This window comes from Bradysia coprophila, unplaced genomic scaffold, assembly GCF_014529535.1.
Source record: "Bradysia coprophila strain Holo2 unplaced genomic scaffold, BU_Bcop_v1 contig_138, whole genome shotgun sequence".
Taxonomy (NCBI): domain Eukaryota; kingdom Metazoa; phylum Arthropoda; class Insecta; order Diptera; family Sciaridae; genus Bradysia; species Bradysia coprophila.
The window spans coordinates 4895108-4915580 of NW_023503409.1; the positions used below are offsets into that span (position 1 = coordinate 4895108).

The following is a 20473-nucleotide window of genomic DNA, read 5'->3' on the forward strand; positions in this document are numbered from 1 at the left end:
AGGAAAATGTAAAGATGAAAACTTTCATAAAAGGAAATGCTACTGCTCACAGAGTTAAAAATAAATAATTTTTCTTTGATATTAGGGCGATATGCAGTATATGATGTTTCTCACTACGGTCGATATAAGGTTGAATGTGGTATATACATGTGAAACCAAACTATAGGTCATAACATTTTCGTTATGAAGATATATATTGGAGGAAGTGAAAAAGTTGGTTTTATGGAATTAAATATAGCGGGGAAAAAAAATGACGAAAACTGTGGATGTTCTCTGTGGTCTCCGTTATGTATTATCATGAGGAAGTCTTTGGGATTTATGTTATTAATTCCCACTTTTAATATTTTTGTATGAGTTAACCTCATTCATCCACAAAATCTTTTTACCGTCAATTCATGTATATTTTTCTGTTTTTATTTAGTGTAATAACGAAATAAGAAAACGGTCGTATGAACAATCAACTCAACAGGCCGCCGTTATGTCAACATTTGTGCGTATTTTATTGTATTTTTGATGGCATCTTTTTACAAAAATTCTTTTCTGAAAAATGTAAAACCGCAATAACGACCTCTAATGTGTTAGCTTAGTACTAAAAAAATAGAATTGTTTGTGGCAGGTTGACTACCGCTGAGAAAATAGACCAAAATATGGAAATTCCGCATTAATCATAAAATCTACTTGGAAACGACCTGGTGCCTGGTATCGACATCCACGACCAATGCAATAGTATCAGGTTGTGGTTGACGCTTCCTTAACTAGTAAAACATTTGAAGTAAAAGATCAATAAAAGAGAAGACCATTTTCTTAACAACAGAAGTATCATCAAATTTAGTAATTATTCTCTAAAACACCTCCGAAAGATTTGACTTATCTACCATCGCTATACATCATCCAAAACCTTTTGGTTTAAGTTATTCTCAGAACTTTATTCTCTAGAAAATTGTTATCATTAAATCCATTTTGGGATCCTAATGTAACGTACTAAATTACATTTGTTAAAGATTTGTGCAATTCGATGCAGTACGCTTGCTTGCTTATTGACTGAGAACCTAATATTAAATTCTTGAAATTCATTTGATGATATCTCTATTGAAAGTAATTTGACCTGAATACATGAATGTTATTTCTAAGAAATTCGGTTCTATCTATTTCCCTATCAATCGTCCGAATTGACTTCGTATGTATTCAGGTAGAAGTGAGGTTTCTATCTGAGGAATGGTATATCGCCGATAGCGATAGGAATATAAATTAAATATTAATAGATTAATAGACTGATGGCATGTGTGCACTATGACATTATAATAACCTCATATGTGACCACTGTCTTAGCTTTCAGATGTCGAAGAAAATCTTTAATTTTTAAAGAAGATAAAATGAGTTGAATTCTTAAATTACAAATGAATCAATTCAATGGAAATTTTATATCCGTTGCGAGTGTAATAACATCAAAATTGGAGTTAGCAAAGTACCAGCATCTTATTCAAATTATTCAAACCATTTGGATGTAAATTTCATGTTAGTTGACAAACGAACGGTATAGATACTAATCCGCGAAGCACCTTCTTCAAAATGTAATCTCAAAGAGAAATAATGTTCTGCGGGTTCGGGCATAGTAACAAAAACACGGACATTTAAATTATCGTTACGCGCAAAATATTTTTTCCTAATATTCCTGTAAAGATTGCCCCAAGAGATTAAATTTTTATCGAATAAATTCAAAGAATTTTAAATTTAATGTTAAAGAAAATTGAAATTAATTATTTACAGAATTTGTACATAAACTTCGGACGAGTACTTTCGTCGTCTGAATCAAATATTTATTGTATTGACGAAATGAGTTTCGAAACGAATATTGATAGTATTCGACATGGTAACGTTTCGACACAGGCAATATCCGAAAAGTAAAAATGAAACTAGGAATTTATTAGCTCATAAATCACTGTCCATGAAAGATAAATTTTACAATTTGAAATATGGTAGACAAAATAACAGTATCAGGCAGAACAAATCATTTCCAAAAAAAAACCTTCTCACATCTAACATAACAACAACCATCTCACCCATATAATATATAAACGACTCAAAAAAGGGTTGGGTTATTTCATAATTTTTCTTGTGTAGATTCTGGTTTACAACGGAATTTGATGAAAAATGTTTTGGATTCACCCAAGCGTAATGACCTTGTGGATCCAAATATCATCCAAATTCGAGAGCGAACGCACGAAAATATGACACCATTAGAATTTCCGTTTCGAAAAAAAAAAAAAAATCTCAAACGTCTCTATCTATCACAATAACTTAATTTCATCACATGAACATAAACGATCACTCAACTCTTATTATACAAACATTTCGCTCAAGTAATAGAGTTATATACAAACAATGAATTTCCTTTCTCAGGCGTAAAACATTGCAGTTTTTCTTTTATTTGTTACTCACAAGATTTCAAGTAAATTAATCTCGTATTTAAAGGATGAACTGTTCTTATTTCTGTCCCATTTTTCGTGCTCGTAAAGACTATAAAAGGATTTTTATTGCACATTTAGCAATGTCCTATATGTATATATGTATTTGTGTAGAAAAAAAAGAAGAAGAGTGGAGTGGAAAAGCACGCAATTTTTATTTGCAAGGATTGTGTTCGGTACTTTTGTTGAATTTTTTTTTTCGGTGCTAAATTCGTTTCTTATGCAGTACGGTTGAAATAAATCTTTCTTGGGATATGTTTTATTCGATATGTGCGGTTTAAATATGGATTTGAAAGCTTCATGTTATACAAAGCATGTATAGTGGAATGTGTTAGCAGTACCCGGTTAACATTGTGATGTAGCTCCACTCTACACACATGTATATAACAATAGTGTGAGGTTTACGGATCAATAAAAAATACAAAATTTTATTACATACTTTTGATTTGTTCTTATGGGCTCTGAATACTATATTGGTCGACCTACATCCTCAATTTATAAAGGCAATTTATTATTTTATGGAAATTTGCAATTAAAATGAGACATTATATTCCGTCGTAATGTGTCAGTGGGTATTTTATCGATTTCTTCTTTCATAAAATATATAGGAATTTATTGTGATTTAGGATTTAGGTAAATTGACACGATAAGATATTAATTACAGCAATATCTTCAGGCTTTCAAAGTGCTTCAAGATAAATAACGATTTGTCAGATTATACAAAGGCAATAAACAAAACGATTACCCTGTTTTAAAGGGATGAACCCGAATTTGGATCACGTTCGCTTGTTAGTCATTCAGAATATTTATTATTAAACAATTAATAAAATGTTTTAGTATCGTCATTCATATAACTGAGCATAGATTGGTGGCGAAGCTCTTAGCTCATCGCAGTTGTGGCTTTTTAGCGCATTTTCTTTACGTGTCTAAGAGGAGTAATTTAGAAAGAACGGCCAATCTTTCTTTCGATTTTTCGATAGTTAAGAATATATTCCACACAGAAATTCTAATGGAGTTTTCCCTAGGCTGTAAACTTTAGGGAGGTCGCGCAGATATAGTACGACCATCACTTTCCATATAAAATAATTAACTGCTTTCTAGTACGTGAATTCTTTTGCATGACAAGTCGTGTGTGAAAAGTCTAATCATAGCTCTGAACCAAGCAGAACAGCTTTTTTGACGGAAAATCTGCTTCTATTCTCAAATAAAACTGCGACGCAGTAGCATTATACCAACCTTACCAAATTATTTGATGAGAAATTTTGACTACTGTATCGAGGAAGCTTCTCTTGAAAATTATGTTGTCGTGCTTGGTTCAGTGCAATGATCTCAAAAACTTTGGGAACATTTACAGCCTCGGGTTTCCCGAGTTTCACAGAATGTAAAAAAATGTGTAAGCGGATTGGTGTGAACTTCCAAACCATACAAATCTTCACATTGACTTGTTTAATAAACCGTCTAATACACATGTATAAAGCGCAACTACTTTTAAACACGGAAGCACGATGCATCTCACTTTTATTTGAAAAATATAATTTCCAATTGTTGAAGTTATTGCTTTCATGTTTCACTTTTTCCGCTTTAATGCACTCATCCGACGCGACGCTCATTTTAAATGTTACCCATACATCTGTATCTTTTACTTATGCATTTCTTATAGAGGCAAAGCATTTTGTTTGCCTATCAAAATGGTATTCAAGGAATTTTAATTAAAAACAAATCTCGAATGCACGTAATAGAAGGAAGGAAACATCATCAAGAAATTTTCATATTTAAATTGAAATATTTTAATGGAAATGACAAATACTTTGCATATCAAGGAAGTATGTATTTAGAATTTGTTATATTATATTTACTTAATAAAAGCCACGATATTTTCTACGGTAAAAATAAAAAAGAAATGATTTCCACAGCAATAAGATCTATTTTACTCAAAAACGTGTAGATAAGTTCAAGGTTCTGAAAAAACAGGTTAAGGCACTTCTGATTTGTTTTGATTTGGCATCAAACTTTCTAGGTTCATTGAAACTAGGTTTGAATAGTTGATATGACGATTTCAACTTAAAAAAACTTCTATAAGTTGACTTTTCACACAACTTGTAATGAGTGATGTCTTAACCTCTTCTTTCAGAACCTTGGAGAAGTTTACGGCGGCGAAACATTACCTTAAACTACATCACTTGTCAATGGAACGCATGAATCGACTTCGCCTTAGATCGGTAAATTTCACACAGGAAGTATAATTTCCATCATCCAACAACTTGTAAATCATCATTATGGTTTGAGTGTGTGTTTTAAAACGATTTTGATGTCTTATATGATAAACACCGTTCCATACAGATGATCCACATGAAAGCACTCACACTCATTCAGCGATAATAATCAAATCATAAAACCTTTTTACTATTTTACGCTCCCTAACTTGATGCCTACAAAATCGTCTATTAAAAAACGTGAGCGAAAATATGTTTCTTACAACAGCCAAAACAAAAATCTAATAACATCCGCACGTTTAAAATATAAAAATCACCCAGAAATGACTGCAGAAGCATCGTGCTTTATAAAAGGTAAAACAATAAAACACACCCTTTATCATATTTATAAAGCAATAACCACATTCTTTATCATGATTAAATCGCGGGGAAATAAAAAAAATCTAAATTGAGACACAGAAAAATATTTATTTTACAATGTTTCTAAAGTGAGATGACTGGTAATATGGTTTGTTTATATTGTATTCTTAGGAAGTGTTAGTTGTATATACCACTTCTATATGGAATGTTCCACAAAGCTACCATATTTTACAAATAGCTTTCATTATAGATTTTCATTACTTGCGCTATTTCACTTCGTTTAAATTGCTACTCTCACGGTGAATTAGGAACGAATTTGTCTTTTTTTGCAATCCACGTAAATAATGATTTTTTTAAAAGAAAATTGCTCATCGACCTTGCTGCTAAACAATAAAAGCTATGAAGTATATTTTTGTGTGTTTTTTAGGGGTGTGATTATGAACTCAATTACTTACATTTATCAGGATTGAATGTTTTCTTGACGTTAAAGCAATTTGTTGGGTGGAATTAGAAGAAAATTGATAAGTCAGCGTGTACTTTAATTAAATAGTCACTAAGGGAGCTTGTATAGTAGCTGAGACGTTAAACAAAAACGCTTCCATTTACTTCAGTAGATTGTTTTTATTACAACTGAAGTGGAACTTAAAGCCAAGGTTGCAATTTTATCAAATTCTTTTGACTGTAGTCCTCCTTGATTCGATCAACTTCACTTGGAATGGTTTACGATCACCCATAGCAACGTCTTTGGCGTCTTTCAGTGCCATTTCCAATTCTTCCACACGATCCATTGTTGTTTGCAATAGTTTCTCCAATTTGCTCAATTCACAACATAGATCCGTCATATCACGGGCAGGCTGTGTGAGCACCGGAGGTGTCAACTGGTCCAAGTCATTTGTGAAAAATGTCTGCTTTTCTGCGTTCTCTGCCAACGAGCCGCAATCATTATCTTTTGAAGTTGTAGATTTTCTGATGCATGTTTTAAGGTCTTGCACAAACAATTTCCGTAAATTGTGTAGTGTTTCCAAATCCCCAACTACGATCTCTTTTGATTGCTTGTGATCATCAGGCACTTGCTCGAGCTTTTCGTTTTGAGCCACCACTTGCAACTTCGATAACCTGAATGTATCTTCTTGACGAAGCCTTCTGTTGTCGGCTGTCGTTGGCTGGTCAGCGAGTGTAAATTTATGATCGACGTCTTTAAACTCATACGTTGGTCGAAGCACCTCAGACGGTTCTGTCTCATCTGAAATGACAGTAGAAACATGTTCTACAGCCTTTAATTTAGCACAATCTTCATTAAGCGTTTCCAGCTCTCTGTTTTTCATTTCGATTTCATGACTTTTTTGGTCATAATTGACGGTAAGTTCTTCAACATCTTTAAGCACTTTATTGATATCTTCCTTAGCGCTCCTGTTCTCTGGTTGGATTTGGTTCAATTCTGCTTGCAATTTTTTTTTATCTCGACGAACGTTTACTGTCAGGTCTTCTTGATCCCTAATTTGATCCTTCAACCTCTCCACGTCGATTTTCTCGCCTTTCGTATCTAACCGACGATACAAATGCTCGGTTGCCGGTACTGATGACACCTTAGATGGTACTTGCTCTGTTGCCACTGGTGCTGCTGACACTGGTCCTGATGACATTGGTGCTGATGACATTGGTGCTGATGACATTGGTGCTGATGACATTGGTGCTGATGACATTGGTGCTGATGACATTGGAGCTGATGACATTGGAGCTGATGACATTGGTGCTGATGACATTGGTGCTGATGACATTGGTGCTGATGACATTGGTGCGGATGACATTGGTGCTGATGACAATGGTGGTGCTGATGACAATGATGGTGCTGATAACATTGGTGCTGATGACATTGGTGCAGACGACATTGGAGCTGATGACAGTGGTGCAGATGATACTGCTGGCGCTGATGACACTGGTGCTGATGACACTGGTGCTGATGACACTGGTGCTGATGACACTGGTGCTGATGACACTGGTGCTGATGACACTGGTGCTGATGACACTGGTGCTGATGACACTGGTGCTGATGATTCGACTGTGCCGTCTAATTTAGGTGTACTAGCCTCTTGTATATTAGTTTGTTCTTCTACACTGACAATTTCACCAGCCCTCCATCTAGTCAATTCAGCTTCCAGTTTCTCCACTTTACCCTTAAGCCGAGCATTTTTCTCTTGTTCTCTTTCATAACGTCGTTTCCATTCCTCAGCTGTAAGCTCTACATTGATACAAACAAAATTTTTCACGGTCTTCGCCCTCTTACCGAACTCAAGCGTTGATTTCGTTTCCGATTCATTAGAACTAGCTGGCGAACAGCAGATCACAATCGTTGTTCTCGAGTTACCACCAAGTGATTCTTGTAAGATTCTGGTCAGTTTTGAATCACGATACGGAATATGCGATTTGTTCCCATCAGTTAGTGCTGCAATGACATTACCTAAGGCCCACAATGATTTGTTAATATTTTTAGCTTCATCCAGTACAGACCCTTTAGCGCCAGTTTTGCACACCTTTTCTGAACCGGCCAAATCCACCAAATACAATTTGCCCGACAATTTTTTCTGGCTCTCTAGATTTTCCTGTTTCACATTAATCGTAAAAACTGAATGTGATCGCGAAGAACGTACGTTCGTGTTTGTGACAGCAACGTGACGATTTGATTTTCCCTGTTTCATGAGTTCAAATATCTCATCTGGACTCGATACAAACAGTTCAGTAGTTCCTTTAACGTACGGAACACGATTCTTGTCTTCATGAACAGTTAAATTGCTTTTATTGACGTCCAACAAATCTCTTATTTTTTCCATATAAATCTCGTAGTAAGAGACCTTTATGTAAAACTGGAGATCCACTTCCAAGTTATGAATCTTATCGAATATATCATTGACAATGCGAGGCATTATTCCTTGTTTCGTGGGATCGCCTATGACACCTTCCATTGTATGTGTTTTACCCGACGATGTTTGTCCATATGTAAATATTGTACCATTGTAACCAGCGAGCACATCCGCAACAATTGACTTGGCTGCTTCATTGTAAACCTTTTCTTGCGACGCATTTGGAAGGAATACTTTGTCGAATGAATAAAGTTTCCCCGCTATCGAAATGTAAGTTTCCTTTCGGTTGTTGGGAAATTGAACAATAAATTTGGAGCCAGTCTGCTTCTCACTGTAATTGAGTGGCCGAAAACGACATATCACCTTTAGATTGTCTTCGGCTAGAATTTCCCGATCGGTGGACATTTTATTCGATTATTTCACTACTTCCTCAGCTAATATTTCACACAAAGCTCTTAACACACAGGTAGGACATCACAATTTTGACCATAAACACAAAGGATACTAAAGAAAATTTGTCATTTTTCTTCACACACAAGTAGTGGCTATCTACGATTTCAACCGGAAATAACAATACATGTTGGTCGATTGATTTTACATTTTTCATGCTAAAGTGCCTAACTATCCAGTACTGACTATCCAGAAACCACGACATAGTAAAACCAGACAGGACTCGTCAAATCGCCTGCTCCAGGAACAAATAAGGCAGGTGTATGAAACATTTCGACGAAGATTTTATTGGACATCATGTAGATGAAATGTAATGAAAGAAAAAATAAAAAAAAGAAAAACGACGCTAAATTTTTATCACAGCAGCTAAATATGTCCTTAAATCAAAGCTACAAAACAGTAGCTCATACGAATAAAATCCAACAGGTAAATTGTGCTTTATTTTGAGATGAATAGCCACAAATTGTGTACAATTAATGCCATGCCATAAGGACGAAAAAAAAAAGATTTGAAGTAAACATTTTTAATAAAATGCTGTTACCTACACTCAAAATGAAAACAAAACATGTTGATGTGTGTATATAAACTTCCTGTTGTGTAGTATATTATATTGTGAGAAGTAATAAAAAAAACCTTTCCAACGTGAGATGAATAAATTTGAATGGCAATTTGAGAAGATGTTTTATTAATTCAATGTTTTTAATCGTGGATATTATTACATCACATTTATATGGAAGACTTCTAACTGCGTTGTGGTATATATGTATACTCACATAATGTTTGGATTTTGATAAATTTAATATTTCTCATAACAGGAAAAGTAAAAAAAAAGAAAATAAACACAAAAAATACGCAGTCAATCTTAATGTTAAATATGAAAGATATGAAAAAAGGAAGAATCTTCATATTATTCCTCATATATGGTTGATAGTTGAAAACGTTGGCTTATGTTGGTTTTACGTATGTACATTATGTACACTAAAAATGACAAGCTTACAAGTTAAATTGAATTTTGCGTCTCTCAAATATAGCAAATTCAAATTTTGCCATAAAGTACTTACTTGAATCTAATACATAAAATATTTCGTACATTCTACACAACATATGTTACATACATATATGGATATATACATAAGACTTATGTACATAATTTCGTGTGTATTTTGTAATAATAAAGCTATATAGTCTGATATACATATATCTACTATGTACGTCGAATAGAGATAAAATATGTGCTCTGAAAACATGTCATCAGCCATTTCAAAATAAATCAATTTTAAAATGCTTGACAGAGATTTTTCATGTGTGCCATCATTCTTTCTTGATTGCATGCAAAAATTGATTTTGATGAACAAAAAATATACAAAAAATAAATAATAATTTAACAGTCAGTTGCAGTTGCTGGAGCGTCAAGGGGTTCTTCAAAATGTTCTGTGTGATTTTTAGTACATTAGCTACTAGCTTGGATAGCGAAAGAGCAATCCTAAAATGATTTACTGAACTTTTGGTATCGTCTAGTGGTAGGACTTCGCGCGTTACTGGTTCATGGTTTCCTTCTATCACTTGCACACTCAATGTCATACAACGGCGCGACGCATACACTTTGTGAGACCAAAAAAAGGATTTTGAAGCATCCATTAGAAATTAACAGATTTAATTCTTATTACTACGATTCCCATTTGTGATTTGCCGAGCACGAGGTCAATAATCACTTCTTCTTCTTCTTTTTCAGCCTGTTTCTGTCCACTGCTGGACGTAGGCCTCCCCAATTCTTTTCCAGTCCGAACGATTAGTTGCCACTTGTTGCCAATTTGCGCCTGCAATTCTCTTTATACCATTACTCCATCTCTCTGGTGGTCTACCTCTAGGTCGTGTTTTAGGTGGTCTCCAGTTCATGACCTTTTTGGCTCCAACGTTCGTCCCTCCTTCTTGCTATGTGTCCCGCCCAGCTCCACTTTAAAGATGCTATTCTTTCCATGACATCAACGACTTTTGTTTGTTGTCGAATCCATTGATTTGTCATTCTTTCTCTGAGCGTAATTCCAAGCATACTCCGTTCCATGGCTCTTTGTGCCACTCTTAATTTTTTTTCGGAAGCTTTTGTTAACGTTAACGTTTCCGCTCCATATGTGAGCACAGGAAGGACACACGTATCGAACACTTTACGTTTCAGACTATTGTTCATTTTGCTTTTGAAAATTAGCTTGAGTTTTCCGAACGCTGCAAGACCAATTCTATGTTTTATTTCTGCAGTTTGGTTGTCTAGACCCAACTTCAATTTGTGACCTAGGTACACATAACTGTCGACTCGTTCAATGACAGTATCACCGATTTTAATGTCTCTGTCGTCGTCAATGTTTGTCATGATCACACAACGATTCATATAAATCATCGCCCTATAAAACCTTTTTATTCCGAAATTTCTATTTTGCTTAGTGTGAGGGTTGTAGCCCGAACCAAAGGCGTATAAAGTTCCAAACAATTACGTAAGTTATTCTACCCACTAAGCCCAAGGGAAATCCTAACGCTCATGTCAATGATATAATGACTCATTGTTTTGGGGTACAGTGATGACATTTGCGGTGCTTGGCGTATATTGCGTACTTGGTATTTTCACCAGTGGAATTATACACTTTCAACGAGGGCTCTCGCCAAAATAAAAATGTACGAATTAGTACAACTCAACCTTCTATAAGCGCAAGATAGGATTTTTCCGCAGCAAATTTGCAAAATAAAAGGTTTTACTGCCTGCCTAACGTGAAAGTTGAATATTACGTAGCAATTTGCCCCATGCGCAAATGGTCGATTACAGGTGGATGAATGTTTGATGAATGTTTATGTCATACTCGCAAACTCTACACTTGACAGCTTGAGCTTGTTGCTCAAAAACACATTTAAGAGTTTGCTTTTATCACAAAACTGTTACCTCATGTAATGAGGTGTGAAGGATCAATAGTTTCCTTTGCTATTCGAAAGTTGGCTCCACACTACCTCCAGTTTATGATTTTCAGTTTATGATTTTAAAGGTGTGACCTTAATGGTTTATAAATAATTATCATAACGTCCTTGCTGTCATTTATACGGCAATGTGCACAGTGGATAATGTTAATTTAAAAAAAAAAAAAAAACAAATTAAATTCTTCAATCAGAATGCCATCACATGTGAATAGCACTTTGACATAGCATGTATCCAAATACCATAAATCAAATTTATCTTAGTAAAATGTAAACACAGTGGAACACAATTAAACTACTCATGCAATTTAAATGAGCAACGGAAAAAAAAAACGGAACAATGTTGAATTTTCGAGTGCACGATTCACATACCCCCCCTGAAAAACACACTCCATGTCAAATGTTAATGGTCTCACATTAAAACATAAATCTACAACATAAAACAGATAATAAAATTTTATGACTTATTAAATTTTATTAATACATCCCCGGAGAATAGATTTTTTGTTTTGTTTTATTAAATATGTTTGTGTGTTTTATATTTGTGACATTGCCAAAAATTGGTGGTTGAATTTGAACATATGAAAATATGGTTGGTAGCATGTACAAATTGTGTCTGAATCGTTTACAATTTCAATCTAATAAAATTAATTAAAATTCTGTGAAGTGCATTTGCCAACTGAAAATTGTATTGATTTTTCGTAATACAGCGAACATTTTAAAAAGCTAACTTGAAATGATGTCAAAATCCAGCTTAAATCTAAAACAAAGTCCAAATGTATAAGAGCGTAAAAAGCGACAAAACATAAATCCTTGTAAGTATAGACCATTTTGTCTTTAATGAGGAAAAATCAAACGAGATAAAGCACATTTTCGTTCTGCTTGACAGTATTTAAGGTCGTCTATGAACAAATATAGCACCTTCCTCGTTAAAGAAGGTAAGAAAACGATTAAAATAATTTATCCCGTAAAAGGTTCAACGACGTCCTACATTTTAAGATTGTACTTACATATACGAAAATTCGATTATTATCCATGTCGTCGTTGCTACAGCATATTTGGTTATGAAATGAGGTAACTTATATGCAAGAACACAATAATTAACCATGAATTAATCTTGTAATAACGTATATGTACTTGTAAAAGCAAAGCTTTAAGTCTAGACATTGGATTAAACGCGATAATCATGTGTACTGCTTATACAGTGGAAATGTATGCGCTCCTGATTAATCGCTAAGAAATCTATGTGACGAGTGTCTGTCTTCATTTATCTGGTTTAAATGTGAAAACTTGTCTAAAATGCAATTATTTTAATCCAAATTATTTTCTAATCTTCACCTCAGTATTCAGATATTCGGTTTTGGTTGTCGGTTTTATTCGTCGTTGAAATATCGATTAGAAGCTGGTAATTTCATCAACATCGCATGCTTTTTGATTCACAAAGACTGTAACGGCAAGTCTAGCTAATTAGCCCGCATTGAAATCCTTCGAAACAGAAAAGAATAATGGACACAATTACATCATGTTGATGGAAACATAAATAATTTTACACACAGTCTGCGCAATAAATGATTCACTTTTGAAATGAAGGAAGCGAAATGTTGTAGCCTAGATATCGTTCGCGAATAGGGATCTGATAGCGGTTATGACGATAGCATGTATTTTAAAATTGATTGAGAATCTATTGACGTTATGTTATTCAACCGATTCAAATACTTTTGTACCTTGTGAATGAAAATTTTACCTTCCCATGGAAAACCTATTTGTTTCCTTCACAATAAATTAGATAGATAAAAATAATATCGGTTCCCTATTTGCACAGATGGGAAATCTATTCGGAACAACAGCACTCTATATCTATTTAATTGAACCTTTTCGACACCTCCTGGTACCGACATTTCTTCTTTTATCGCATTTTAAAAGCGATGTAAAGAACAATAACAATATCAACATTGACCCCCACAAAGCCAACAACAAACCACACTCCCAAAGGTTGATGGTATTGGCATTGAAAATAAATGTTAAAAACCATTTCCGTGCTAAATATCCATTAAAACAAGAAGCCAGAAAAAGTAATTGCCACGTTTCGCAGTAGAAAATTCACGTAACAATCGAATTTGTTTAATTTGTAACTACCTACCAATTATGGTGGTTGAATTTATATTTATATATAGATGAGAATAACGAGGGGTAGATGTGTGTGGTTCAATGTTCGTAATGTTGTATGTGAATTGAATAAAACAGATGATATTTCGATGAGATTAAATAACAAGAAAAAAAGAACGAATTTGAAGTTGTAATTGTGTGGAGACATAATCAAATGAAAATGGAATTTTTCCTCCGTATCTGGGGCAATTTTATGGTATGTAATGTTTTAGCATTTTATCACATAAAACCAGTTGATGTAGCACTGTAATACCACCACACAAAGTAATTCACGTAATATAAAATGCGAGGATAGCAGAAAACCAGGCCAGTTTTTGTTTTAATGTACGAAATGTACATTTTTCTCTGTATTGTTCCACACAAAGCAAAGTTTTCTGTGAATAAAAGCAAGAGAAATTCCATATTCTCCATGCAAATGAAATCATAAATTCAAGTGTAGGTTATGGGCAACTTTTTTCTTCTTCTTTTTTTTGCTTTTCGCTTTTAGTAATTAATATTTTTGAAAGTCAAATTTTCGGAATTAATGTTTTGATTGCATAAAAATGAATTGATTTAATGTTAGCTCGAGGAGAAGTGAGTCGGTAACTTCACATTTACATGTCCTCATTAGTATACGAAGTAGGTTTATGAGCACCGAGTTTCAACAATTTTCAATTAGAATATGGATACGAAACTCGTTGTATCATCTCCAACCCTCAATGTCCACATTAATTCATTTATTATGCATTACGTTACATATAGGCACAAAGCGTACGATTCCAGGTGGCTTAAATGTTTTGCTGAAGAAAATAGTTATTTTACCGTCAAGAGTCGTATCTGACTGGTGGTCAACTCGAGGCGAAGCTGAGATTAACAAGACTCCGTGAGTGATCACTAAAATAACAACGTTCCAACGATTTAAGTTTGTGGAACAATGTTTCTGTGGGGGTATTGCGATCAAAACAACTTACATGAAATTTTTTCCTGTATTCATTTCTTGGACCAAATAATCGAGCACATTGTAAAATGAAAATCAGGCAAGAAAGAGTAGATTTCCGCCAAGGATGTGTGTCCTATTTGTACTGTATTATATGAACTTAAAACAGTTGCCGCATTGATTTTATTTGTGATTATTGTGATAAGACGAATAAACGACATTGTCAGCACAATGGAAAAACGGATATTTCGACGAAAAATTGAAATAAAAGAACATGTTCGTGTTCACTGTAGATTGAATGAACTTTGCAACGACAAAACTTGGTCTTTTTTGTAACACTTCAATATTGAATATTTCTACATTGGACGACAGCGTACCGTCGTCGGTCGTTATTAAATCCCTACTTAAAGTGTAACGACAGTAACTTAATGATTTTTTTTTTAGTTTTTCGCTGAAACCCGCAGTCTAACTGCATAGAGCTTTAACGATTAATTTAAATATATGCAACAGAGGGAGTCATACAGCTACAGTTTCTTATTTTTCATCTCGTTTCCAGTCTATTTTCCTAATTATTTAATTATATCCTGAAAAACTTGTAGGTATCAGTCGTACAATTGAGCTAGAGTTCATCGGCGCAAATCAGTATAAATCTCCCAGAAATATATTCAAAGGTCATTGGCCTGAAAATCAAAACTTCTTCGAACCTTATTTTAAGTGTGTAAAAATTGCAACCTCTGAGAATGAGAAAAATACTCCTCTCCTCCTTATTAGCTTTTTGATAGCAACTGCACTTCGCAAACTCCTTATTGAATCTAAGTTCTTCTCCGAAAGCACGTTCACAGAATGCACACAATAATAATATTGAAATGAAAACTCAAAGTTTTGACTACTAACATCAGCAGTTAATTATCGTGTTTCAACAACTCAACGGTTTATGTTTTGTTTCATTCATGGAACACAGTCAAGATTAAGTTTTACGTGTTTCTAAATGTTTACGATATTTTGCATACATGAACAATAAAGATATTCGGTTCAGCTTAATTGAAAACCTTCGTAAAATCAAGACAAAAATTCTATTTGTTGACATAAACAAATAAGACAAAAAAAAACGTTCCCCACTCACCTTGGTAAAACAAATTAAAATTTTCTTGCAGAAATTGTGGAGCACATTTCGCTTGTCAAACGGCACGAATATAATACTGCAGAAAATGTTTATACCTGAAAAAGGAAAATGCAATTAAAAAATAATGCCACAGTCTGGTGTCTTTGTTTTATCATTCGGTGTTTTATTAAGTTAAAAAAAACAACTTCGAGCTAAGTTCATCAGAACGAAAGTATGTTACACACTGTATAAAGATCCACGTTTTTATTAATTGAATTATGCATTCTAAAGGCAACAACTGAAAGACGTAATTTTGTAGTAACGAAGTAAAATGTTGCACGGGAAATTATTAAAAGAAAATATTTTCCTAATAACCTGGGAAGTAAAATCGTTGGTTTTCAATTTTAATTTAGGTTAAAATTTTAATACAATTTTCTTGCTGCAGTAACCAGAAATAATGACAAAGCTTTTTCTGATCCCTAATTTTAATTTGATATCCTGAGAACTCCAACTAAACATGAGCCGAACGAAGAAAAAGGTAAAGTTTACAAAGTTCGAAAATTATTTAGCAGAAAAAAAACTTTTCATCAAAAGATTTTAATTGAAATCAGACCCGAGCCAATGTTAATATCCTCATTACGAGTTAAACATAATGTCCTATATCACATTAAATGTCATAAAATCGATCAATCTTAATTTATGTCCCAACTCTTATATTTATATATAGCAACACACTCCGGAGACCCCATTACGGTCATATTATGCTCATTTTCTGTAAATATTCTGATGCATCGATCATGGCTTCCATAAACATTTGTACTTATAAAACCGTAATACTCTAATAAATGTATTTCCATCGTGAAATATATTATAATATTATCCCGTGAGCAACAACAAACTGGTATCGGTTTTATTTATTTTGAATAAAAATTTATCGTAAAATTCTAGAATAGAAAAAAATCACGCTATAAGCGCACACGTTTTACAATTATGATGTATATCCACCAGTTTCTGTAGGAAAATAGAAAAATTTTCTTTGGATTTCAAGTTGAATTATTAGGTCAATGCGTTCGACGAGCTATACAGCCAGTTTTGTTAAAACTCTTCAATAGAAAATTCGATTATTTGAAACCATTTGGTTTTTATTTATGATTTCCATATCTATACAGAATATTATTTGCCCAATTCAATACCTCGCTCTCTCACTCTCTCTCTCTCCCTCTCACTTTCTATACATCTTCCATACACGCTTCGATATTGTTAATACATTTAGGTGTATACGTATTGTGAATTGATAATTTATTATGCAGAAGTTATGGAAATATTTTGAATTCGTATATGTGCGATAAATATAACATTCAATTGAATTTCAGTACAAAAAAGGAAATGGACCTGAATGGGAAAATTTTACTCTCGGTATTTAAATGTTGGGTTGTAGGTGGATGATGGAAGAAAGAAAGAAAAAAATCATCCGTCTGCAAGGTCGTAAAGAAAACAAATTTTATCGATAAAATTATTACAGCAGCGTTGGCTTCATCGACGCTTCATCGTCTTGCGTCTCACACTTTTATTTTCACGAAATTATGAATTTATGGGAATTTTTTTTGGAAATTTATGGAAGTTAATGCCGAAAAAACATGTTCATCAAATTTAATAATTTAAGCTTGTTGACATTTCGGAAAAATTGTGTTTAAGCTAAAATGGAAAAAATGACTTGAAGTGTATCATCGTTTAAATTCAATGCAAGTAGCAGCTGGTACCTCAGTTTATGTAATTTAGAAGAACAAAAACTCTTGGTACAACACTCTAGTAACGAATATATATGTGATACTGATTAGCTTTTACATGGTAGCTCCGTGCGCACTCCACCATGTGGAGCAGCTAAAGTATATACGACAAAGTAAGTGATTATCTCTATCCAATAAAATCTTGTACCGCAAGATGATAGATGATAGAAACAAATGAAGTAAAAGATATGTTTAAAAGAAGTAAATTAAAAAGAGCGTGTAGTCCTGTTGGATAAGTGAGGCCGTTTGACTATAATGGTAATCTATACGAAAAACCCAATTAGTTGCGCTGTCCGATTTTTACATATTTGACACAAAATGTTCAATATTCATCCAGTTCAATGAAAAGCATGTAGATCGTGCTCGGCGAAGCTTTTTGGAACTTTAGCAGTAACCACTTATATAAACAAACGTCACTTGAACTATGTTCTTCTCAAAATTTGGCTGTTCATATTGATGGCGTCGATATCTCTAAATTGCTTAGTCAACAAGGGATAAGATCATATAAGTATCTCCAACAATTACAGCAATCATTATGAATAAACTGCGCTATCGTTGCAAATTCATAATTAGATATTAGATACGTGTATATATATGCCGAACGTTGTGCAAAACCGAACCAAATATCTAATATAAACCACTATACATGAATGATGTTTGTTTGCCATACGCAATAAACGATTCAGCACAGAAATGACTTAATTACTTGCCATCGAATTAAGTTGATAGATATTTCCTCGTACTTTATTGATGTTTGCATGACAACATTTTCTGTCTGCGTAAATATGAATATATTTTCCATAAAAACGAAATTTCGTATTCGTTAATGATGTCGAAGAACTTACAATATTATTAATCAGCCATCCATCGCGGGGAGTTTACGAACAGACATACCAATTAAGAAAATTTTCAACCCTCCGGTTGCCGTCAACGAGTAATATGAGTGTCACTGTAAATTCTGCTGACAATGATAAATCTTTTTTTTCACTAAATCACACAATAGAAAATGTATAAAAAAAACGAACACGAACGAACGATAATTAATTTAAATCGAATCGGGAAATATTAATTTTTCAATTTTCGGAAAAGCAGGAGGCAATTTGATATTCTTTCGTTAACGGCTTGAATCGCAACGGAAATAATTCTCGGTTATTTTTTGACGGTGTCATTCGATTAATATAAACAGAAATCGTCTGTTTCATGAAGGTAGTCAAGGAAATGTATTCACAGCAAACCTGTGATAGAAGCGTCTCTAATGGCAATCTCCCTTTGTTGTTCTTGCTGTTATTATTATTAGAGCTTTGTGTTTAAATTAGATTTCAAACACATGGCGTAGGTTGCAAACCAGAAAATTAATGAAGAAGTTGGTTAAGTATTGTATTTGTAGGAGAAGGAGAAGGTCTACACCATAATTTATTTACACTAATGAATAATAAAGGAAAATATGTACATATGGGTTGTGGCTATATGGTAATTACAAACTTAGAAAACAGTATTCATATGTCTATTGTACGTGCATGTATTATATAGATATCGTCGTTTATATAGTAAATAGGTATGGGTCTAAAATACGACTTTCTCCACTGTAAATTATTAATCTAATGTATTGCATATAAATGACATTATGCTGTGCAATGGTTGTACGAGCGTAAATTTTTAATGGAAAATGTAAACAGACAGACGGTTTCTAAATTAAAATGGTAAGCAAATGTCTGTAGATCGGGAAACTATGCAATCAATTATTAATCGGAAATAAATACAGAGAGAAAAAAAATCATTTGTAGATTTCATTAAACCTTTACGATGCGGAAGTAACATCCAATAAATAAAATTTATTAATGTCAACCTTATCAACCAATTGTATACTTGCGAATATTTCAGAACTTTTTTTTTTATTATTTATTTAATTTTTTATTGAATAAATATAATCAAGTTTTTACAATCATTATTAATTTTCCCAAACACAATCAATAATAATCAATATACTGTAGGCCATATTCAATTAATTTATGGGTGATTTCATTCCGGTCAGTTGTTGTATATTTCCTTGTTTTACAAACGGCAAACAAACCAATTATTATTTGAGGTAATCAGATGAGAATTTGAAAAAAGTATACAGGGAGTTGCGGGAAATGGTAATTGTTTAGAAATAATCACAGACATGCTAATTCATAGTTAGATTATTTAATCGTAATTTACACGTCGAATAATTTTTCTCCGTTCATAATTGAAACCTGAACAACGTTTACCACCGCATGAAACATAAGTGGGTGCTTCTTCAATGACCTTCTGAATCTTTGACACAAAATACTGAATTCTTTCAAACAACCATTGAGGGTTTCATGTCTCGCTAAAATCCGTTTTTCGTGACGATTTGATGGTTGTTTGAATTTTCCAGTGAGGCGATATCCTTTATCGGTCAGCGTAATCTCGCTCTTGGCAAAATGAAAATAGGCTTCTTTTGCTATTTTAAGGTCTGGTCATTCACCGCCAGCAGCCCACACTATTTCAGCTTCCTCAATGGAAATTCCGATTTCATATCTAAGCCCTGCTGCTTTGAACTTGTGGCTGAACCACTTTTTATTAAATGGCGGAGAACTTGAGAATGAAGTGATCACTACTCATCATCTTAAGGTTTTGTGCATCCAGGAATCCTTAGAAAAGGTCAGGTAAAGAGTAGATATGTGCCCACAGTCGATGATAAAGGTAAGTCTACCGATAAAAGTGTCCAGAGAGCCATCGATTCGTGGTCGAAGGGAGGCCTTCAGCGGGACGACGTCACCAACATCGCATATGCTGAATTTAAGGGCTATATCAGGGAATATAACAAAAAACTTAACGACTCGCAATTGGTGTATGATTTGTAAATGTGACTGTAAATTAGTTACAATAAATCAATGTCGACATAAAATACTTAAATTCTTTGAAAAATACACATTTCCCGCAACTCCCAGTAATGGGCGGCAAACAAGCGATAACTGAAAATAGCAGACGTAGTCGGAAAATTAATTTAGCGATTGCGTCCACATTTCAACATTTTTATTTACTGACGAATGGAAAATTGATAAATGTTTACAAACTTCACGAGTTTTGATTGTTTTTTTATGCAAGGTTTGTGCGTTTGTGAATAAACTGTTTGTAATTTCTCCAACAGTCAAAACATAATTGCAAATACTTAATTGCATATATTTTTAGGAGCAT

At 33.7% G+C, this 20473-nt stretch overlaps 2 protein-coding genes across 3 annotated transcripts in view; both read right to left on the reverse strand.

Annotated features, from left to right (window-relative positions):
• Positions 1–20473, reverse strand: part of LOC119073590 (zwei Ig domain protein zig-8) — a 131606-nt gene that overhangs the window by 50306 nt on the left and 60827 nt on the right. For both annotated transcript variants that reach the window (XM_037179164.1, XM_037179163.1), the window contains exon 4: positions 15507–15601. The gene's annotated coding sequence lies outside the window, so the exon portion shown is untranslated. The remainder of the gene's footprint in view (positions 1–15506; positions 15602–20473) is intronic.
• On the reverse strand, positions 5697–8417 carry LOC119073454 (kinesin heavy chain-like). Its single transcript, XM_037178950.1, has one exon. It carries the CDS (start codon positions 8299–8301, stop codon positions 5704–5706), a length of 2598 nt encoding a protein of 865 aa, XP_037034845.1. The 5' UTR covers positions 8302–8417; the 3' UTR covers positions 5697–5703.